The 23449-nt window shown below is 45.1% G+C and overlaps 1 protein-coding gene across 5 annotated transcripts in view; it reads right to left on the bottom strand.

Moving 5' to 3' along the window:
- Positions 1 to 5790: 5790 nt before the first annotated feature.
- The window catches only part of LOC118390892 (folliculin-interacting protein 1-like), a 34716-nt gene continuing 17057 nt past the window's right edge, over positions 5791 to 23449 (bottom strand). For 3 of the 5 annotated variants that reach the window (XM_052457653.1, XM_035781616.2, XM_035781617.2), the window contains 16 exons: positions 21589 to 21735; positions 19790 to 19890; positions 19307 to 19381; positions 19041 to 19132; positions 17751 to 17834; positions 16848 to 16919; positions 15617 to 15752; positions 14895 to 15096; positions 13935 to 14020; positions 11894 to 12040; positions 11284 to 11453; positions 9054 to 10782; positions 8708 to 8873; positions 8355 to 8555; positions 8130 to 8245; positions 5791 to 7824 (listed from right to left, as the gene is read on the bottom strand). In XM_052457653.1, the coding sequence (XP_052313613.1) occupies positions 7746 to 7824; positions 8130 to 8245; positions 8355 to 8555; positions 8708 to 8873; positions 9054 to 10782; positions 11284 to 11453; positions 11894 to 12040; positions 13935 to 14020; positions 14895 to 15096; positions 15617 to 15752; positions 16848 to 16919; positions 17751 to 17834; positions 19041 to 19132; positions 19307 to 19381; positions 19790 to 19890; positions 21589 to 21711 (3579 nt within the window). In that variant the 5' untranslated portion in view covers positions 21712 to 21735 and the 3' untranslated portion in view covers positions 5791 to 7745. The remainder of the gene's footprint in view (positions 7825 to 8129; positions 8246 to 8354; positions 8556 to 8707; positions 8874 to 9053; positions 10783 to 11283; positions 11454 to 11893; positions 12041 to 13934; positions 14021 to 14894; positions 15097 to 15616; positions 15753 to 16847; positions 16920 to 17750; positions 17835 to 19040; positions 19133 to 19306; positions 19382 to 19789; positions 19891 to 21588; positions 21736 to 23449) is intronic. The other 2 variants (XM_052457652.1, XM_035781618.2) reach the window with 2 other exon arrangements.

Raw genomic sequence — 23449 nt, 5'->3', positions numbered from 1 at the left:
ACTAAAATTGAGCTTTTTGGCCATCAAGAAAAATGCTATGTCTGGCAAAAACCCAACACCTCTCATTGCCCCGAGAACATCATCCCCACGGTGAAGCATGGTAGTGGCAGCATCATGCTTTGGGGATGTTTTTCATCGGCAGGGATTGGAAAACGTGTCAGAATTGAAGGAATGATGGATGGTGCTAAATACAGGGAAATTCCTGAGGGAAACCTATTTCAGTCTTCCAGAGATTTGAGACTGGGACGGAGGTTCACCTTCCAGCAGGACACTGACCCTAAGCATACTGCCAAAACAACACTTGAGTGGTTTAAGGGGAAACATTTAAATGTCTTGGAATGGCCAAGTCAAAGCCCAGTCCTCAATCCAATTGAGAATCGGTGGTATGACTTAAAGATTGCTCTACACCAGCAGAACCCATCTGACTTGAATGAGCTGGAGCAGTTATGCCTTGAAAAATGGGCAAATATTCCAGTGGCTAGATGTGCCAAGCTTATAGAGACATACCCCAAGAGACTTGCAGCTGTAATTGCTGCAAAAGGGGACTGACTCTACAAGGTATTGACTTTGGGGGGCGAATAGTTATGCACGCTCAAGTTTTCAGTTCTTTTGTGTATTTCTTGTTTGTTCCACAATAAAATATAGTTTGCATCATCAAAGTGGTAGGCATGTTGTGTAAAACAAATGATACAAACCCCCCAAAAATCTATTTTAATTCCAGGTTGTAAGGCAACAAAATTGGAAAATGCCAAGGGGGGTGAATACTTTCGCAAGCCACTGTATATTTTGATTTGTTTTTTGGTTACTACATGATTCTATGATTCTTTTATTCCATAGTTTTGATGTCTTCACTATTATTCTACAGTGTAGAAAATAGTAAAAATAAAGAATAACTCTGTGTGTTCAAACTTTTGACTGGTAGGTACTTTATGTATCACGTTTCAGGTAAGACCCAGATTCAGACAACGTTGAAGTATCAACAGTTTATTATTTGAACAGGGGCAGGCAAGAAACAGGTCAAGGGCAGGCAGAGGTCAGTAATCCAGAAAGGTGGGGCAAAGGTACAGGACGGCAGGCAGACTCAGGGTCAAGGCAGGCAGAATGTTCAACACTGGGATAACTAGGAAACAGGAACAATCGAAAGACAGGAGCAGAGGGGAAAATGCTGGTAGGCTTGACGAAACAAAATGATCTGGCACTAGAAAAACAGAGAACACAGGTATAAATTCACAGGGGATAATTGGGAAGATGGGTGACACCTGGAGCAGGGTGGAGACAATCACAAAGACAGGTGAAACAGATCAGGGTGTGACAGTATTCTTCTGTTAAGTCAAACAGCAGTTACCTTGCCAGCTACATCAGTCAAATAAAGAGTAGCCAGTTTCTGCTCTGCTTGCTTTTACAATTCAGCAGCACTGTGCTGGTCCTGCGGTCCCCTACCCGACTGCTCTGAGGTGTCGGCATGGTTCTAAATCACACCTATTATGCTTTTTTTGTGCAATGATAAAACTGGGCGGGGCCAAAAATACTATTTTAGAATTTGGGAGGGGTCAAGTCCCCCATCCCCGGTGAAAGTTGTGCCCCTGTCATCAACACTGTCAATAGTTAATTTAACATACCTGATTTGCTCATCAAGTACAGAGCTATTGCATAGCGCATTTGGTCTAGGTGTTTTTCATTTCCATAGGAGAAAGCAAGTTTCTTCCCCAAACTGAAAATAAGAAAAATCTTAAATCTGACAGAAAACAATGCAGGACAGGAACTATATACAGGAGAATGCTCATGTCTTGTCCCCAATGTCCAGCTATTTAGCACACAAACGCTCCACATGCATGGTTATCAGGCTGATAGGGGTGTGGGACCTTGAAAGCTCTCCACCACAGCCCCCCAGTCATTCTTAAGTACTGCACCTCTTACGCTCAGCCTAGAGCCCGCGCCAGACAAAGATCAGCAATATTCAACATATTCAGTTGGCCTTGCTGTTATGATTTTTGTTGTCCTTTGTCTTTTGTTTGTTGCATTGTTGTTTTCTGTTTACCTTTGTATTTGCCTTTCATTCATTTTGTTGGTTGATGGTCTTGGGGGTGGAGAATGGAATTTTTTATTTTATATATATTTTTCTGTGGGGTGGACTGTTGGGGGGAGGGTCACGGATGGTTGAAGGGCAGCTCTTGGGGAACTGTGGGGAGGATCTTGCAGGGCTGGTGGCCTGGCGATTGGGACCTTGGGCCGGTGGCTGATGGATCGCTGGTTCGGGTCCCTGTTTCAGTTCTTGAAGGAGAACTGTCGACGTGCCCTTGAGCAGGACGTTGACCCTGGTTGCTTGTGTGTGTCGCTCTGGATGGGTGTCTGTTAGATGACTGTTGTGATGTGGTTGTTGAGCGGCTTCACTGCAAGTATGTTGTATTTTTTAAATATTCAATAAAAAAAAATATATATATAAATATGCTAGGTGTTTGTAGATTGACTCAGGTGAATGAAGCTACAGAAACCAATGTGATAATGGCTGGGGTAATTTTTGCTTGTTTTTTGCTATTCTCCAAATAACACTTTAGAGTTTATAAATTGTATAGAAATGCATTTAAAGCGCTTCAACTCCGGACCTCACGAAAACTGTTCTGGAGAAGTGTATACGGGCTATGTTGTTGCTACAGCATCTCAAGAGGGACATACAGTAATATTGCAGTTTTTCAAGCGAAGGTGTTTTAAGGGAGTATGCTAGACACAGACGTTCGCTATGCCTAGCCGAATTCTGCTAAGAGCAAACCGAACCTATGTCTGCGGACGCTTTTAGCTGACCTTATAAAACAGACCTAAAGTCTCCTCTGGACAGCATTGTTCAGGAACCAAATGAGCACCATCCCACTCCTTGTGTTTTCGTTCATGCTGGGAAGCAAAAAGTTTACTAAACTAACTAGCTTTTTGTCAAACAGTAGTGTAGACTAGTTTGCATGGGCGTGACGTGAAAAATGTTGCAACTAATGTTGTAGTTCCATTTCTCTGACAGTCAGTGACTCATTAGCAGCAGACTTATTTTAAGCACATAAAGGCTTTATAATTCATAAAGGTCATGTTAACTGAGAGTAAGAGTTAAGGTTTGGGATAGGGTTAAAACCAGCGTCCACGACTAGGATTGAATGTACAACCTGATCCAGAGTCATAGGATTACGCCCTTTCACCACTCCGTCCACAACGCCCTAACAAAACCCAAGCCTACTTGATGATAATAGCACTCACTGTTTCCCCTAGTGGACAGTTTTGAAGGCATTTCCCGACATCCTCCAATTTCAATGTCAATCTTGAACGACCTGGCAGAGCTGGCGAGTTCTTCTGTAAGAAATGACATTATACTACACGTGTTAAACTCCTCCATAAATGAAATATTAGTTTACTGTATTAGCATATTTTTTTGTTATGCATTGAAAAGGTAAAACCTTGATTGCATAACTTCGTTCATTTCCAAATTATTGTGAGAAAAACGTATCCCACTAATTGCATCACTGGCAACGGGCATTTCTATACCTGTGCAGATCAGGTATAAATAAATTAGTTAATCGCGAATATAGTACAGTATTTCAAGTCGGTAATTTTCTGACGTGGAATTATTTGTAAAACTGCAGTGTAGAGATGCTGCATCGGCACATCTGAAAAACTTCCACCTTTCCTTGATCGAAAATAATAACCCAGCAGCATCCTTAGTAGTTTGTTTGAAAATCCATTATGAAAATCCACTATGAGAGTCTATAGTGGCTAAATCAGGCATGAGAGACCATGAGTAAAAACACCTACAGTATATTAGTTGTTTAGCAGTGATTTGGCACATTGAAAACCCTCAATATATGTTATCTGATAATATAAAGGTGGTTTTGTATACCAGGCTATGACAAAACTCCCAAGGCACTTCCCCAGGTTAAAAGGTAACGCAGTAAGTTGCAGTAGCTTACTGTATATGTATGTATGCATGTACAGTGCCTTCGGAAAGTATTCAGACCCCTTGATTTTTTCCACATTTGGTTACATTACAGCCTTATTCTAAAATGGATTTAAAACAAATCCTCAGCAATCTACACACAATACCCCTTAATGACAAAGCGAAACCATTTTTGGGATTTTTAATGTCTCAGCCTCCAGTATTTATGCTGCAGTAGTTTATGTGTCGGGGGGGCTAGGGTCAGTTTGTTATATCTGGAGTACTTCTCCTGTCCTATTCGGTGTCCTTTGTGAATTTAAGTGTGCTTTCTCTAATTCTCTCTTTCTTTCTCTCTCTCTCTCGGACGACCTGAGCCCTAGGACCATGCCCCAGGACTACCTGACATGATGACTCCTTGCTGTCCCCAGTCCACCTGGCCGTGCTGCTGCTCCAGTTTCAACTGTTCTGCCTTATCATTATTCGACCATGCTGGTCATTTATGAACATTTGAACATCTTGGCCATGTTCTGTTATAATCTCCACCCGGCACAGCCAGAAGAGGACTGGCCACCCCACATAGCCTGGTTCCTCTCTAGGTTTCTTCCTAGGTTTTGGCCTTTCTAGGGAGTTTTTCCTAGCCACCATGCTTCTACACCTGCATTGCTTGCTGTTTGGGGTTTTAGGCTGGGTTTCTGTATAGCACTTTGAGATATCAGCTGATGTACGAAGGGCTATATCAATACATTTGATTTGATTTCATAAAAAAACAGAAATATTGAAAGTGTTCAGCCCCTTTGCTCTAAGAGTCAAAATTGAGCTCAGGTGCACCATGTTTCCATTGATCATCCTTAAGATGTTTCTACAACTTGATTGGAGTCCACCTGTGGTAAATTAAATTGATTGGACATGATTTGGAAAGGCACACCCCTGTCTATACAAGGTCCCACAGTTGACAGTGCATGTCAGAGCATTAGCCAGCCAATGAGGTTGAAGGAATTGACAAAGGATTGTGTCGAGGCAGAAAAGATTCTGCAGCATTGAAGATCCCCAAGAACACAGTGTTCTCCATCATTCTTAAATGGAAGAAGTTTGGAACCACCAAGAGTATTCCTAGAGCTGGCTGTCCGGCTAAACTGTGCAGTCGGTGGAGAAGGGCCTTTGTCAGGGAGGTGACCAAGAACCCAATCGTCACTCTGACAGAGCTTCAGAGTTCCTCTGTGGAGATGGGAGAACGTTCCAGAAGGACAACTATCTCTGCATCATTCCACCAATCAGGCCTGTATGGTAGTGGCCAGACGGAAGCCACTCCTCAGTAAGACACATGACAGCCCGCTTGGAGTTTGCCAAAAGGCACCTAAAGACTCTCAGGCCATGAGAAATAAGATTCTCTGTTCTGATGAAACCAAGATGTAAATATTTGGCCTGAATGCTAAGCGTCCCGTCTGGAGGAAACCTGGCACAATCCCTACGGTGAAGCATGGTGGTGGCAGCATCGTGCTGTAGGGATGTTTTTCAGTGGCAGGGACTGGGAGACTAGCCAGGATCGAGGCAAAGATGAACGGAGCCAAGTACAGAGAGGTCTTTGATGAAAACCTGCCCCAGAGCGCTCAGGTCCTCAGACTGGGGCAAATACTGAATACTTATGTAAATGTGATGCTTTTCATGATTAATATATTAGCAAAAAATTGTTTTTGCTTTGTCATTATGGGGTACTGTGTGTAGTTTGATGGGGGGAAAAAACAGTTTAATCCATTTTAGAATAAGGCTGTAACGTAACAAAATGTGGAAAAGTTAAGGGGTCCGAATACTTTGTACTGAAATGAAACATGAATTTGAAATGAAAAATGTATACTGAAAGTATTTCCTGAGACACTTGCATCTATAACATTGGCATCTTTATTGCACAACATTCCCATAAAATTGGGAAAGGATAATTTGAGAAACAATTCATATTGAAATAAAATGAATATGTATAGTTTACATTAACCATTACACACCATACTAAATTATTTATTCATATTCATGTATAAAGAGAAAAGTAGATATAAAGTCATACCTCCGAGAAATAATCAGGGATTTTACAAAATGCAATAAGTACAACATATCCTGCAGTGGCCTAGCATCATACATGATAAGCATGTAAAAAAAATGTTTACAGCAAAATAAATTCTTCAGAAGCCCCTGATCCATTCACGCTACATGTCCATTAAAAGGTAGACTCAGCGATATGACGTAGATGCAGAAAGTAAACAGCATAGCGGGTCAAGTTCCACAACAACTAAGAGTGTTGAAGTGCGAAGCTCAATTTCTGAAGCTCAACTTCTCTGCTGTTTTTGTGCCATGGCTACCATGCTGTGAACAGCACAGTGTGACTGTTCCATCTCAATATCTCCGGCGCGGCTCATGGCAACGTCATTTCGCTGAGAATCCATTGCATGGCATTCTCTCTCCAGACAAAGTACTTCAAAATCAAATGCAACATCAATTTCTTGGTTGGTAAAAATATTTGTTAAAAAAACAATAAAACTGATTTGTGGTTTCACCTCTTGCTTTTGTAAAATCAAACGCAGTGTTTAGTTAGCCATAATTAAACATTGGAGTATAGTGTAATGAACTGATACACATATTGCCAACATATATTCCACAAACTCTCCTTTTGTAGCATTCAATACAGCCGTAAACATGGTATAATGGTGGCAAAGCGATAAAAAAGTTTTAAACCTTGAAAATATTTCAGTTTGAAAATATATGTAGATCATTGTTTAGTATTTTTTCAACATACCGCAGTAGAAATGGGCTCTCATTGTACTCAAGAGAAATACAATAGTTTTCCTATTTTCAAGAATTCAATTAACATCCCTTTTTCAATAAAGCACAGCATTGTGTTCGCACAGTTTTATTTCCTCCGATTAAAAATAACTAAATATTATTCCCTCAGGCATTTCTAGCGGGCAACTATAAAAAGCAGATCTGAGGTAGTGTTGTACCTGTGATAAAGTATGACAAAGCCATATTAAGCATTTTTCAACCTCTGTTAATAATTCAAATGACTATCGATTACCCAGATATGACCTCTAGGCCTATGTTTATAATTAGTGAAAAGATGTAGTTAATTTTCAAATGAAATCCAATGAATTATGGATCATTTAGAGAGACATTTTAGGACAAGTACACGTGTAAACAAATACATGAAGAACACAAACATAACTGGCATAAAGTAACAATATTCTCTATGATATTTACAACAACAAAAAAGCATCCTATCCATCTCCGGAGTCCGTTGCTTCCTATGAACTGGTTAAAGATTGTACAGAAACAAAGTACATGAAAAAATTATCATATTTTAGTATCGCTGTCTTTATTATTCATACTCAACAGAAAATGTCTGACTTTGGCTTTCTTGTCCTTTAACAGGGTTAAAATAGTCTGGAAGTGGGGGAAAAAAACATTCAAAAAGAAGAGAACGATTTAGGGACGCTCCACAGCAGCAGCATGCCTCCTTGGCCTGGAGTTAGCCAGCAGAGCTTCAGCACTTACTAGCGGAGAGTAGACTGTGGGCTAGGCTGCCCCCTTGTGGCAGTGTGTTTGTATGCCCAGTGGCAGCAACAGCAGTTTCCACCGAGGTCTCGCATTCATCGAGGTGGCCCTTTCTTCATCCCAAATGACACCATACTCCCTACATAGTACACAAATTTTGAATAGGATGCAGATCTTGTCCAGGAGACCCTCTCGGAGAACGTCAGCAGGGCGTTGGCGGACAGGGTCAAGCCTCCATGTTAGGCCAGGGCAGAGCACAGTATCAGTCATACTCCACCTCTGGCTTTGGTTCCATCTATTATAGCAGAATTTGGGCCACATAGGGAGAGTGAGTGCTCGCCACGGCTGCCAGCAGTGGAAGGTCACTGGACTCAATACTGAAATGATAAGAAAAGCCATGCTTAGATTATTGTACGTAGCTGAGCAACAAGCCATGGGTATATTCTAACGCCGTTACTGTGAATGTTATTCAGATGTAAATAACAAAGTGCAGCATGTTAAGAACAGAAAGAACATTGATCACAACATTTATATTTGACAATAAATGGCACCCTACCCCCTTATATAGTGCACTACTTTGGACCAGGGCAATAGGGCGCTGGTCCAAAGTAGTGCAATATATAGGGGAATAGGTGCCATTTGGGACAGAATGCCATTGTATAAGAACAGTTTAGCTGCTCACCCCAGGACCATCCCCAGCTCCTTGACGTGCACTCTAGTCTGTCCCTTCAGGTACTCTGCCAGCATTTTACTCTTGAAGTAGATCTCCTGGAGTCTGTCCTCAAGGTGCATTATGCACTGAAGAGAGTTATAATCTTGTTACATGTTTGTGATACCGAGTAGCCAAAGTAGGGAGTACTCACACTGCTAATAACTGCATGCTAATTTGGCATTTGTATGAACTTACAAAGTTGGGGGAGACATTCATTTTGTAGAGCTGGTGGGTGGACTGGAGGAGGCTGGACACAAGGCTGGACACCAGGACTTCCTTCCCCAGTTTGTTGTTGTCCATTGCTCGTCTCTGGCTGCTGGCTATCTGCACCGTCCACTTATCAGTGTCTGCGATAATGCAGACAGCCTCCGCAATGGGCTCATCCAACACTGGATGCTGCAAAAAAAAAAGAAATAGGAGAAGACTTTGGGCTCAGACGGCTGCAGATTAGATACAGCATGTAGAGGATTAAGCGAGTTAGACTTTAGGGTCTCATGAAGCCTCACAATCCAGCTGTTTAGTGCTTGAGGTATATAGCAGTCTTTTACCTGTACAGCGTGGGCCAATTCTGACATGAGGCCCTGCCTTAACTTGTCATCGTTGGGCATCCCCTGCAGAACAAAGTCCGGCACGTTGGTCGGACAGTACCCTCCGAACAGGGACCTCCCAAAGTTGGCAATGCTCGGTTTGGAGAAATTCTCCACTAGCTTTGACCTGTTGATTTAAGACATGGAATAGACGACATCAGAACATATTCTGACACATAAGTCAGAGGTTGATATGTGAATTGAAAACAATGTTTTTAATGTTGACATCAATATGCCCTGTAAAACTCAAGACGTATATTGTGTGAAAGTGGCCAAGTCATTGGTTCAGAGGCAGTGTGTATCTCACCCAGGGAAGGGGACCTCCACCTCCTCCTGCCACTCGTCTGGTTCCTGATCCTCTCTGTAGTAGATGTCGCTCTCGCTCTGCCTGTGGATGTCCTGCCCTGCATCTTCGCTCTCGCTGTCCCCCAACGCGCTGTCCGAACTCTCGTTCCGGGGGATCTCCCAGTCATTAAGCGGGGCCACCTTCTTTTGTTGGTCCTCTATGTTGTCCCCTTTGCGGACAGTTACTGAAATCACAATGCCCTTGTCCTGCTCAGCAGAACAGCTCCGACAGGAGCCTGCCTCGGACGTGTCTGTGGAGCCACACCTACACCTGGTCTGGACATCAGCCCCCCCTCCAGCCCCACCTACCTGTCCCATAACCCCCTGTCCCGTACCCTCCTGTCCCTTAGTGCTACTGCTGCTCTGGACCCCCGAAGGGTCCAGCAGCTCTTTCTGGGTTTTGTCCGTGCCGCTCGACAACTCTAGGCGTTTCGCCACGTCGTCTATAGTCCTGGTCTCGACAGGGTTGTCGTCACTGAAGTATTCGTCGAACAGCTCCGAGCACTCCTCCTCGCTGACAGGGTTCCACTGGGGCATCTTACTGGAGACGCGCATCAGAGTCTTCTCCCCCCCAACGTTGGCCTTGGTTTGGTCCGCTGATGTGCCGGTTGTGGACTTCACCCGCTGATCACCACCGCTACCGCTCCCACTCTGCTGCTGCTGTTGTTTCTGCTGCAGTAGCTGTTGTAGTAGTAACTGTTGCTGCTGTAGTAGTAACTGTTGCTGCTGTTGTTGTCGTCGTAGTTTCTGTTGATGTTGTTGTTGTAGCAGCTGTTGTTGAGCTTGATGTAGTAGCTGCTGCTGCCTCTGTTTTTCCATGATGTATTTCTTGTGCTTCTTAATGTCCTCCTCCACCTTCTTCCTCCTGTTCTCGGTGTCTGACCCTGGAGACTGGGGGTCGCCGATAAGAAACAGCACTTTGGTGGCAGGCTCCTCCTGGTGGTTTGACAGAAAGGGGCCGGGTACAGGTACAGGTACGGTCTTGTCAGGGGGCTTCTTCTCCAGTGGTATCCCTGAGGAGTGGAACACCTTGATGGGCATCTCCTCTGTCACCTCCAGCTCTGCCTCAGGCTCGGTCTCCAGGAGCACACAGGCTTGCTCCCCGGGGGAGGCTGAGCCCACACGCACCAGCGTCTCCAGCTTGGCATCCACACAGGAGGTTGGTGACTCCTTCAGCGGCGCGGGCTCACTATCATCCTCCGTGTGGACGATGATGGGCACAGCGTTGGTGTTGTGGCTGGAGTGGGCCAGGGCCTGCAGGACGCTGCTCTTGGAGCCCTGACTGTTCTTATTACTGTCCCCCTCCTCGTCGTCCTCCTCAGGCCCATTGCCAGCGTCAGTGTCTGTGTAGGTGCTGCTCTGCAGGCTGTTGTTGCTGTCTGAGGGGTAGCTGCTGTCCTCTCGGGACTCGGGACCCTGGCTCAGGTAGTCTCCGCTAGGCTTGTGCATGGTGACCAGCACATAGTCGGACTCCTCCACCTCCCCGCGCCGCAGTGAGGTAGTGATGAGGGAGCCGGGGATGACGATAGCCTCGTCCTCAGCGCTGTCCAGCATGTGGGTCTCCAGCAGCTCCGAGCAGCGGATGAAGTAAGTGAGCACGTAGAGGAGTCTCTGGACTAGCTCCTGTCTCCGACCCACCACTACCGTCCTGGACAGACGCACCGGGGAGCCGATGGCCCCGTACAAGTCACCTACAGGCACAAAACAAACACCACAGTTAACTACAGTTCATCCCAATTAACTACATATTTCTCATTTTCACTTTGTTACATATGTACAGCTACAATTAAAAGATTAAAATGTGGTCAAAAGTGTATAACTTATTCTTTCCCTATTACATTTGGGAGAGAGGGAATCAGCGCTCTGTGCTGCATTTGATCCTTTTCAGCCACTAGGTGGAGTTGTACACTAAAGTTACATGTGCTAAAATGAAGCCCACTATTTGGTATTTACAGCTAGTTACTGTTAAGTATAAGAGAGTCTTTTAATAGTCAAATATACAGATATATTTCTGCCATGTTATTTAACATGAAGTGAGTGATGATGAATTTCGTAGCATTTAACAGCTTAAAAAAAAAAAAGGATCCTGACATGCCACGATGGGATGAAATTTAAGGATTGTGTGCACTGGCCAGCCGATTTAGTAGACTGCGATTTCTACTAACCCAGGTAACATTTTGGTCTGTCCTTACCGAGCTGGGCCCACAGTGGGTTGTAGGGGTGGGTCTTGGCCAGCATATCCACGCTCTGAGAGGAGTGTTTCTCCAGAAAGATCTTGATGGGCGGCTGTCCGTTGGGCATGACGGTGGGCACCCAGGCCAAGTGGTTGGTGAGGATGGCTGTGAGGAGGGCAGGGAGGAACCTGGGAGAAGAGGAAGAGAGAATTATTTAGTGCTCTACTTTTGACCAGGGTTCATAGGGCTCTGGTCAAAAGTAGTGCACTACATAGGAAATAGGGTGACATTTTGGACGCAAACACTGTCTACCGCTTCCACTCTCTGTCTGACTCATTTTTTCTCAATCTCCACCCCCTCCGCAGCCTCGTGTTTCCCCTCTTCTCGAACTCATGATCATTCCGAAATACATCATAGTGGTCAGTCTAAATCACGTGGCAGTAGACTACTGCATCCTAATACAGTGAGTTCTATGAATGTCTTGTTACATTGGCAAATGATTAAGCTTGGTTTTGTAACCTCGAAAAAAAACAAGCTAAAGATTGGCAGGGATCCCTGACTTTTCAGCTCGTTCACTATTGCACACATACAGCACTCAGAGAAACACAGACAGACAGGAGCACTCAACTGGTTCTTTGAAGCCTGCTCCATGAGCAGGGAGAGCTCCCTCATGAACTGTCCACAGAGCTGGTTCTTCTCGGGGGCTCCAGACATCATGGTGAGCCAAACGGGCTCGGCCACGCGGGGCATGGTGTAAAGGTTGACGATGGTCGTCCTGGAGAGGGGGAGGGAGAAACACAAGCCATCATTGTCTCGGGGTGAACAAGAGGGCCACAGTTCTAGGTCCAGGCCCTGCTTACAAGGGAGACCCTCTCTCTGAGGCAATTCAGCGTCTGGAAATTCCACAGCGGGAAGAAGTCCAGAGTTTTACACAGAACTGAGGGAATCTCTGAGGATGGAGGAATGTGCGGCATTATAGTTTTAGATCCCAGATGTTTGCTGGTGAGCAGGGAAAACAAGTAGTGTAACTATCGAACAAGAGCTATAGGTAATAGGAAGGAGATGACTATGTTGCTATGTCTATGGTGCTATTGTCTATATTGTAATTGTTTTTAATAACCTGCCCAGGGACTGCGGTTGAAAATTAGCCGGCTGGCTAAAACCGGCACTTTTACTGAAACGTTGATTAATGTGCACTGTCCCTGTAAAAATAAACTAAACTAGTGAGGAGATCGATGATTTGTAAAAGGTCTTTCCCTGAATTTAATTCACAGAAACTAAAAGATGAACACAAATAACCCCACTTGATCCCAGGGCTCAAGTTGCCAGAGGCATATTGTGTCTCCTTTTACAGCAGTAGTGTTGTTAAACATCAGATTTTGGTTTGAAATGACTGGGACAATTTGACACACTGCTAGGTAATATGCAGACATCGCCTAACTAATATCCCTTCAACCCTACTCTACCATATGTTATGATTCAACGAACACATAAATCCAGAACCTTTTACTAAAGTTCATCACAGCAACACTTCTCAGCCGCCAGTGTGAAGAACCCTATTAAAAGCCCATGGCATGGGTAGTGAGGTTTTTTCCCCTGACGTGGAGAAGCCAGCCCACGGTCTAGCCTTACGGCCCATCTGACCAGCCCTCCAGGTGAACATTAAGGGAGCGACGGACGTGAAGGAACGTCAAGTCCACTGGACATTTATAAAACCGACTGAGTCTAAGTTTATACTTCATTCATTCCATGTGATCTCCATACCACTGTTGTGCGGGCAGAGCATTTTAAGTCAGTCAAAGAAGGAAGAGACTTTGATCGGTTTTTATCATATCCCAATCCAGGAGATATCCAATTGGCATCGTATGTGTGTTTCCATGTTGCCTTGGGGGGGGTATGGGTGTGTATTATACCAGACTGCGGAAATTTACACCCGACTTCGTCATCAAGCAGCATTTCTTCCATTTTGCGCCATTATGTTTCCATGACCTCAGAGACCTAAAGGTCAAACACAAATATAAATCTGCAACTATATTGGCCTTCCTGCTGATGGCACTGACATTATTTACTCTTCTGGTAGCCCGGACACTGTTTGAGGGAGATCGTGTTTCCTCAGCGCAGGGGCTTGGGTTGCCATGGCACAGCGCCAACAGGCATATGACTGCAGCAACAGGAAGACTTCACACTGTGCCCAACACGTCTCTCCCTCCCCTCCCACAGCGTCAGTGGCTCTGCAGCAGGGGATTTCCCAGCATGCACTGGGAGCAGCAGGGGTATAGCTGGCCTGTCTTCACCGTGTGCGAGTGTGGACAGGACAGGTAGGGACTGCATGCTCCCTCTCTGCTTACAGTGCAGATTATTAATGAGCTTATTTTGGCCGGGCATGTGAGAACACCCTGTGGGGACTGCCCACTGTTAGGAAGGTCAAAAGCTATCTACGTCACACCAACTTGAACTAATGTGTGGATTAATGATCTACTGCTCTCCGACACTTTGATATATGTTACATAAAAGGAAATATACAGTCCCGATGGCAACAAATTATGCCTCCACCTGTCCTCCCTCCTTGCCCAGGCTCCTAGGTAACAAGCTAAGGGATTTGCCTCTTCCTCATTGTCAGTGTGGTTTGCCTCGGTCTCAGTAAACGCATGACAGTAACAGTAACTCACCTGAATTCATTGAGGCCATCCACCATGCGGCTGTAAGCCAGAGCCCTCTGACTGGCATCAGCTGATCGCCGGCTCATTTTCATGGCCTTGTAAATGAGAACAGAGGCATGTTAAGAGGCATGTAGTTAAGAGAGGGAGAAGAGAGAGAGGGGACCCCCCCGAGACTACACACACGGACAAGAACAGAGACTGGATACAGTGCCTTCAGAAAGTGTTCACACCCGTTTACTTTTTCCACATTGTGTTGTGTTGCATAGTGGTATTAAAAATTATTTGTCATTTTTTTGTCAACGATCTACACAAAAAAATAACTCTTTAATGTCAAAGTAGAAGAACAATTTGAACATTTGTAAAACATTTATGAAAAATAAAACTAATATATCTTGATTAGATAAGAATTCATACATGTTAGAATCACTTTTGGCAGCGATAACAGCTGTGAGTCTTTCTGGGTAAGTCTCGAAGAGCTTTCCACACCTGGATTGTGAAACATTTGCCATTATTCTTTCAAAAATGATTTTTGCTGTTGATCATTGCTAGATAACAAGGTTTTGCCATAGATTTTCAAGCAGATTTAAATCAAAACGGCCACTCAGGAATATTCACTGTCTTCTTGGTAAGCAATTCCAGTATAGATTTGGCCTTGTGTTTTAGGTTATTGTCCCGTTGAAATGCGAATTCATCTCCCAGTGTCTGTTGGAAAGCAGTCTGAACCCGGCTTTCCTCTTGGATTTTGCCTGTGAAAAACTCTCCAGTCCTTAACGATTACAAGCATACCAATAACATGATGTAGCCACCACTATATCAATAGTGGTACTCAGTAATGTGTTGTATTGGATTGAAATGCCTCCCCCTCTCCGTTCACAACATATCATTTTTGTATATCTACCATCACTGTCAAATACGCCAGGGAGACTTCTCCACACACCGACAACAATATCTATGAGAGCAGCTCCTCACCTGTTCAATGGCACTTTTGAGTTTGTTCATGTGGCTCTCGAAGAGGGGGAAGTGGGAGAAGAAGAAGTCCTGGAACTTGCTGTTCTCCTCCTCGTCCTGGGAGAGGAGGAAGATGACGCCAATGGCTATCTTCTTCTTTCTCGCCACGCCCAAGCTCGGACCGCCGCTCTCGTCCGACATGTTAAAGCTCTCCTCCACAGACCTGGGGCAGGGAAGAAAAAACACACAGAAATTCTACGGGGGACACAAGAGACATCGCGACTATGAAGTGAACATCAGTATTCTTAACAGGCAAAAGGAGAGAGTTAATTTATGCCTTACAGATGACATAAGATCTCAACCTGGAAAAGGGGGAGAGCAATAGAACTCACTAAGCAGGATAGATAGAACACCAAGAGTAGTTGATACTCTTCAACAGGGACAACTCCCAGAATAAACAATGCGCTGAAATAACTAAATGTCATTTGCAACTGGTCATGTACTATTAAGCCAATACCAGTGACAATGCAGTTTGGTGTCCTGTAATTGATCGGTCGGTGTATTACACAGTTTTATGATCCTCCAGTCCAGTCATTTGTATATACAGTAGCGATGCCTGCTGGAATTTGAGGAAGGCCTACAGGGGCTCCACTTCACACGGGCGTTCGAGAGGCCCTGACGGGGGGATGGGGGGGACACACCAGAAGGGGAATGTGTGTCATTGTGTTGAGCTGCTGTCTCACCATCTTGGGAAGACCCCGTTTTCCAGACTGGTGGTCTGGCTGCGGAGCCAGCGTCTCTGGTAGCTACTGGCCTGGCTGCTGGTGAGGGAGGAGCCCGGGGAGGGGAACGGAGTGATCAAGAGACTGCTCAGAGATGCTGTGGAGGGAGGGAGGCATGGATAGAGGGAGTAAGAGAAGAGGAATGACAGAGGGGGAAATGGGAGTAACAGAGAGCCATAGAAGTGTAGAGAGCAAAAGAGAGGAGTTGAGGAATGAGAAAGGAGAGAGAACAAAAGGAGAGAATATAAGAGAGGGGGAGGGTAACAGAGAGAAAAGAGGGAGAGTGAGTCAGTCAGGAAGGTTACTCATACACAACAGAACAGGGGAAACTCACATAGCAGACGTCTGCACTGCATTCGTTCAGCTTCCCACAGCCCTCCCTGATTATTACAGCATGGCTGGGACATTCAATATCACCTCACAGTCACAAGGAAAGCTGACCAGGCACCACGTAGGCATAGATCAATGGAGGCATGCCAAATGTTTGTGATTGAGGACTAGGGAGGTGTATGAGTGCAGGAGAAGGGGAGCTTTTTTTGTGTGTGTGTGTGTGTGTGTGTGTACGCGGTAGAGGGGACCAAATTAGAACCTCATTTACTAGTACCAGGTTTTCAGAGGTGCTATATTTAAGCATCTGCCTGTGACGCGGGTGGTTGACAGAAAGTGAGATTCCTCTCATGCTGGCAATGCCAGGGCTGGGGGTCAGTTTCCACTGCAAAAGATTTTCCAGCATCTCTCTCCTCCACACCCCCATGAAGGATGGCTACATGGTGGCAGTGGGGGTCAATGAATGGAAAAAAGGGTGGCCGTTAACATCTGCGCCATGCCTCCATTAGAAAGGCCCTGGTCAAACCTAATGCACTGTGTAGGGCACAGGGTGCCATTTGGGATGCAGCCGTGGTGACACTATCAATCCAGTTTGACCTTGAAGAGAAAGAAACGCTGTGTGGAGCTGCCTGGTCTACAGTCGTGACCCAGAGGAATGTGGCTTCATCTAAACCCCATTAGTTGTTATAGCACTCTTGTTTAGAGATGGTTCAGCGAGAGAGGACACACCAGTGAGATGAATCTAGTACTAAAACCCAGTAACCGAGGCGCAGCATCTCAGAGAGAGAGAGAGAGACATATAAGGCTTAGGATCAGTTCAGGGTGTCTAGCAAGGCTAATCCTGGATTTAGTTAATAGGCATTACCTGATCTGGCGATTCCACTGTCTCTCTCGTCGTACAGGTTTCTGCCCGGCATATCCATGGGGTTACTGTGGCCTGCAGGAGAGAACGAGAGAAAGAGAAAGGGGGAGAGAGAGAAGGGGAAAGACTGAGAAACAGACCAGGTCGACTCGGCCCACTGAGGAGCGCAAGCCGGGAGGGGTGCCAGCGCTTTACCCACCACCGCTCTCAAAGCAAGGGGCAACCTTCATTTCCCAATGACCAAGTCCACCAATTACATACCGCCACAGTGCAAGAAACTTCCTACAGGGCCCTCTACTAGGGTACTGTGGTTTGTTGTGTTCACTCTAACCCCACTCTGTTGAAGCAGGTGCAGCAGCAGTAGCATCGGAGATACACAACATGTACGTTCGCAGAGGTCTAACTTGGCGTGAACACAATGGGCTAAATGACAAGGGGAAAGTTCACGCCATAGTTTACGAGTGCAGAAAAATGTGGTGGCCAAGGCATTGTTTGGTGTGGTGCTGTTGATATGATTTACGGTCAAATCAACACAAGCTTGGCTGCAATGCACCGTTGCCCCCCTTGCCCACCACCTTATGAACATTCCACTATAGCATAGCTAGGGAGCAACATGCCGTGCCACCTAGCAGTGGCTTACAGAGGGTCACATGGAGGCTATTTATACGTAAATCACCACCCCTGCCACCACTCCATTAAAACAAGGGGAGAGGTTTCGGCGGTTTGGAGAGGGAGGGAGGAAAAGGAGGCGGGGGAGGGGGTGGAGAGGTTATGGTTCAGAGGGAGTGAAGAAAGTGAGGGGTACAACAACCATTAAGCAGATATTGACCATGCCCCGCAATACACTTGCTGACACATGCAGCGTGCGTACACATGCATGCAACTGCACACAAGCACATCGCAAACCTGAAAAGAAAGAGGCACTCTTGATGAGACGGAGAGGGCCCTGCTCAGAGAAGGCCCGCCGCGGGCTGCAGAGCTGAGATAAACCTGCGCAGCACAAAACGGACAGAGAGAAGAGACAAAACAAAACCGGACATGAACCACTATTAGTAAAGAAGCAGGAGGCCGACTACCATGTAGGCACTCTAACCCGGGCGGAGAGACGGACAACCTGGAGCGGTCCGGGACCACAATGTGACCACACCGGAACCGCAACGTCCGTCGGATATGTTTAGTTGGCACGGAGAGTAGTCGGTCAGGTGGCCCCAAGATCCCGCACAGAAAATACAACCTCAGTGAAATACTTTTTAGAAAACATTCCCGAAATTGTAGAGGAGAGTGTATTTTCTGTGGGGATGACAGAGAGAAAACAAGAGATGAATTTGCCAAAAGATCTGTGTTTGCATCATAAATCTCTAGAGGCACAGGCTCCAGCGGAGAACTCAAATTCAATTCAGCCCGTTTTAAAAACGGTCCTGAAATGGACATTCGAGGAAAGGGAACAAACCGTTTGACTGGAGAATACACAGTCAATTTACATGTAAACACACGTAAAAAGAGAGCCAGTGTCTGATAAAGATTTGCAACACAGATCACATCCCAAATAAAGGAAACACGAGGAAATGAAGGATACAAAGTATATTGAAAGCAGGTGCTTCCACACAATTGTGGTTCCTGAGTTAATTAAGCAATTAACATTCAAATCAGTCTTAGGGTAATGTATAAAAATGCCATTCATTTTGGCCACCATGGCTAAAAGAGGAGTTCTCAGGGACTTTGAAAGAGGGGTCTCAGAGGAGCATAGGGGTTTTCAAGGGTGTGTCTGTCTCTCAAGACACCAGATCACAACCCAATTTAACAGGTTCTGGAGTGGTGCCTGAGACTGTGTTTTCCATCGCCATCAACAAAACACCAAATTATGGAACTTCTTGTGAAAGAATGGTGTCGCATCCCTCCAGTGGAGTTCCAGACACTTGTAGAATTTATGCCAAGGTGCATTGAAGCTGTTCTGGCTTGTGGTGACCAAACGCTCTATTAAGACACTTTATGTTGGCGTTTCCTTTATTTTGGAAGTTAACTGTGTCTATGCGTGGATAAAACGATAAACAAAGACATGATAGATAAACAAAACAGTGCTTCAGTACAACCAAAATAAAATAAAACCCATAGGTGTCGATATGAACAGTATACAGCCATTCATGTGTGAGACATTGTAGGTGCCAGACCAGTCAGTTGTACTGTGGTTGTGGTTACCTATGTTCCCCAGGAGACCGTTAGCCACAGTGTTCTGATCCGGCCTCAGAGCGTTGGGGTCCTGACCGATGAACTCCAGGCTGTCTTGCAGTCTGCCAGGAGCACACAGACAATGGCACAGGTTCAAAGGGCATCAGTAGAAGAGATCGAGATAGATGGAGCAAGTATAGAAAGAGGAGAAGGAAGAGGAAGACAGGAGAGAGACGAGAGAGAGACAGGAGAGAGAGAGAATGAGAGACATGAGGGCAGGTGGTAGTAGGGCTTACGTGTTCAGGCTGCCATAGACACTGCTCCCTGTTCGGGCTGTAAACACTTTACTCAGCATCAGCTGATGGGGCGACCTGTGGGCAGACAAGGGAGAAGGGGCGAGAAAGATGGAGGGGGGAATTAATGATGACTTGGTGCTCCTAATGTGTGATGTACTGTACCAGTCAAAAGTTTGGACTCATTCAATGGTTTTCCTTTATTTTCACTATTTTCTAATATTGAAGACATGCAGAGAGTGTGCAAAGCTGTCATCAAGGCAAGGGGTGGCTACTTTGACGAATCTCAAATATATTGTGATTTGTTTAACACTTCTTTGGTTACTACATGATTCCATATGTGTTATTTCATAGTTATGATGACTTCACTATTATTACACTATTCAATAATGACATCACATCAAGACAGCTGCTGTGTACATTTCTTAGCTCTCCAGTTCAAAGTGCGGTGGGACACAATCTCTCCCCCCCTCCCCTGAATCTCACCGTATCTGATGGATTTTGAGTGTGGAGCCCTTGTAGCTCATGGCCACAGAGCCAAACATCATCTCCCCCAACATGTTGGCGTCAGAGGAGCACCGTGACCCCTGAGAGACAGGAGAGGAGAGGGTGAGTAAACTGCATGGTTTTCTACCATCAAGACAACCATAATACATTGGATTGACATTAAAGTCTGAAAGGCATTTATTTTTTTGGTTGCCCAAACACTTTGATCACTTGCCCTCAAATGTAAATGAGCTTTTCATGCAGAGAACCATATATTGCCTGCCTTTCACCAACACATAGGGGACAAATAAGAAACTATTCGTAAAACAATTCTAAGAGCAGGCTCAACTTGCCTGACTGCCATAAATGGTCTGTCTTTCACTCAAATGGGGAGGAACCAGAAATATAAGTTGTAGGCTACTGGAAGTCGTTGTAGTTTTTTTTCTTTTTTCGCAATCACACACACACACACACACACACAGAGTTGAAGTTTACATATACCTTAGCCAAATACATGTAAAACCCAGTTTCATAATTCCTGATATTTAATCCTAGTGTTCTTCGACTTACAAGCCTCCCTCCTTTTCCTCCAAACTTAACAATGGTCATTATGGCCAAACAGTTCTATTATTGTTTCCTCAGACCAGAGGACATTTCTCCAAAAAGTATCATCTTTGTCCCCATGTCCAGTTGCAAACCGTAGTCTGGATTTTTATGGCGGTTTCGGAGCAGTGGCTTCTTCCTTGATGAGCGGCCTTTCAGGTTATGTCGATATAGGACTCGTTTTACTGTGGATATAGACACTTTTGTTTCCTCCAGCATCTCACAAGGGCCTTTGCTGTTGTTCTGGGATTGATTTGCACTTTTCGCACCAAAGTACTTCATCTCTAGGAGACAGAATGTGTCTCCTTCCTGAACGGTATGACGGCTGCGTGGTGCCATGGTGTTTATACTTGCGTACTATTGTTTGTACAGATGAACGTGGTACCTTCAGTCGTTTGGAAATTGCTCCCAAGGATGAACCAGACTGGTGGAGGTCTAGTCTGAGGTCTTGGCTGATTTCTTTTGATTTTCTCATGATGTCAAGCAAAAAGGCATTGAGTTTGAAGGTAGGCCTTGAAATACATCCACAGGTACACCTCCAATTGACACAAATTATGTCAATTAGCCTATCAGAAGCTTCTAAATCCATAACATCATTTTCTGGAATTTTCCAAGCTGTTTAAAGGCACAGTCAACTTAGTGTATGTAAACTTCTGACCCACTGGAATTGTGATACAGTGAATTAGAAGTGAATCTGTCTGTAAACAATTGTTGGAAAAATTACTTGTGTCATGCAAAAAGTAGATGTCCTAACCGACTTGCCCAAAAATATAGTTTGTTAACAAGAAATTTGTGGAGTTGTTGAAAAAATGAGTTTTAATGACTCCAACCTAAGTGTATGTAAAACTTCCGACTTCAACTGCATGCATGCATGTATGTATGTATGCATGTATGTATGTATGTATGCATGTATGCATGTAAAAAACACCTGTCCATGAGTGACTGTTCAGTTTACTTGCCCCAGGCAAGAGTCAAACTATTAGGGTTCAAGCCAGTGTCTTTTGATCATGAAATAGCTCTCAGTGGTATGCTTTGAGGAGCTGTGGCCCATCTATCCGAACAGCGTGTGAGGTGTCAGAGGGACCATTCTTACCCATAGAGATGTACTAGAGTTAAATCTCCTTTCCAATGGTGTTTCGCATGCCAAAACAGGCCTTGAGCCAAGTGCGCCTCTCTATCCAACAGTATGTTCTCACCTGGAAGCGCAGGCCCTGTTCCCTGGGTTCCCGGGGCTCGGAGGCGCAGGAGGAGGAGCTGTCTAGAGAGCTGGAGCTGCCCCCTGTAGGCCTCAGCTGGCAGCACTTCCCAAACACCTTCATCTGGGCCTCACTACTGCATATCTTCTGCAGGGAGAGGACCAAACAAATTACACACACACACACACACACACACACACACACACACACACACACACACACACACACACACACACACACACACACACACACACACACACACACACACACACACACACACACACACACACACACACACACACACACACACACACCTCTTCAAATTAGTGGATTCGGCTATTTCAGCCACACCTGTTGCTGACAGAAACGTCTAGGAACAACGGCTCAGCCGCAACATGGCAGGCCACACAAGCTCACAGAACATGACCGCCGAGTGCTGAAGCGTGTAAAAATCATCTGTCCACGATGGCAACACTCACTACCGAGTTCGAAATTGCCTCTGGAAGCAACGTCAGCACAATAACTGTTTGGCGGGAGCTTCATGAAATGGGGTTTCATGGCCGTGCAGCCGAAAAAAAGCCTAAGATCACCATGTGCAATGCCAAGCGTCGGCTGGAGTGGTGTTAAGTTCGCCGCCATTGGAGTCTGGAGCAGTGGAAACGCGTTCTCTGGAGTGATGAATCACGCATCACCATCTGGTAGTTCCGATGGACGAATCTGGGTTGGCAGATGCCAGGGGAGCGCTACCTTCCCCAATGTCAACTGTAAAGTCTGGTGGATGAATAATGGTCTGGGCTGTTTTTCATGGTTCCGGCCCCTTAGTTCAAGTGAAGGGAAATCTTAATGACATTCCAGATGATTCTGTGCTTCCACTTTGCACAAAGCGAGGGCCATAATGAAATGGTTTGTCGATATCATTGTGGAAGAACATGACTGGCCTGCACAGAGACCTGACGTCAAACCCATCAAACACAGTTGGGATGAATTAGAACGCCAACTGCGAGCCAGGTCTAATCACCCAACATCAGTGCCTGACCTCACTAATGCTCGTGGCTGAATGGAAGCAAGTCCCCGCAGCAATGTTCCAACATCTAGTGGAAAGCCTTCCCAGAAGAGTGGAGGCTGTTATAGCAGCAAAGGTTGGGACCAACTCCATATTAATGGCCATGATTTTGGAATGATATGTTTGAGCAGGTGTCCACATACTTTTGGTAATGTATGTAGTAGTATTGTAGAATAAGGCCCTGGTCCTTGGAGTTTAACACATACACCCCCCCCCCCCAAAAAAACACTAGTATTTGTCATGGCCTATCACATAAATAAGAAGCATATTGCCTCTGTCCTAGGTTTGATGAGCTTCTGACTGATCTTTAAACATAAATGCTGGATATCTTTTGCACAGAGGGCACATTTAGAGGAATTGTCTGACAGTATAATTACACATACCTGGATGGAATTCAATAGTTTAGCGGTGCAAACTTTCCCCCAAAAGATATAGAGCGACAAAAATGTTCTTCTGTTCATGTTTGAATGATTGATGTTTTACAGACATACATTGCTTCAATAATGATAATAAAAAACACAGTGCATTGAGGAATTTCCTAAGAAACCAAATAGTGTTAGTGACGTTAAATGTAAATAATAAAATGTTTTAAAAAAATCAAGCCTTTATCAAAGCTTTATCTCATATTTCTACGCAAACACAACCAACATAGAGCCTTTCTGTATCTCACAAAATGAAATTGATGTCAGAGCATTTAAAGTTATTTCTGTTGGTCTTAAATCCATACAGATTAAAACACAAATCGTATCCCCCCCATGTGATGTGACTTAATTTGTCTGCAGAGAATGGCACCCTATT

The sequence above is a fragment of the Oncorhynchus keta genome, chromosome 12 (assembly GCF_023373465.1).
Source record: "Oncorhynchus keta strain PuntledgeMale-10-30-2019 chromosome 12, Oket_V2, whole genome shotgun sequence".
Lineage (NCBI taxonomy): Eukaryota > Metazoa > Chordata > Actinopteri > Salmoniformes > Salmonidae > Oncorhynchus > Oncorhynchus keta.
This window is presented reverse-complemented; position numbering and strand designations above follow the sequence as displayed.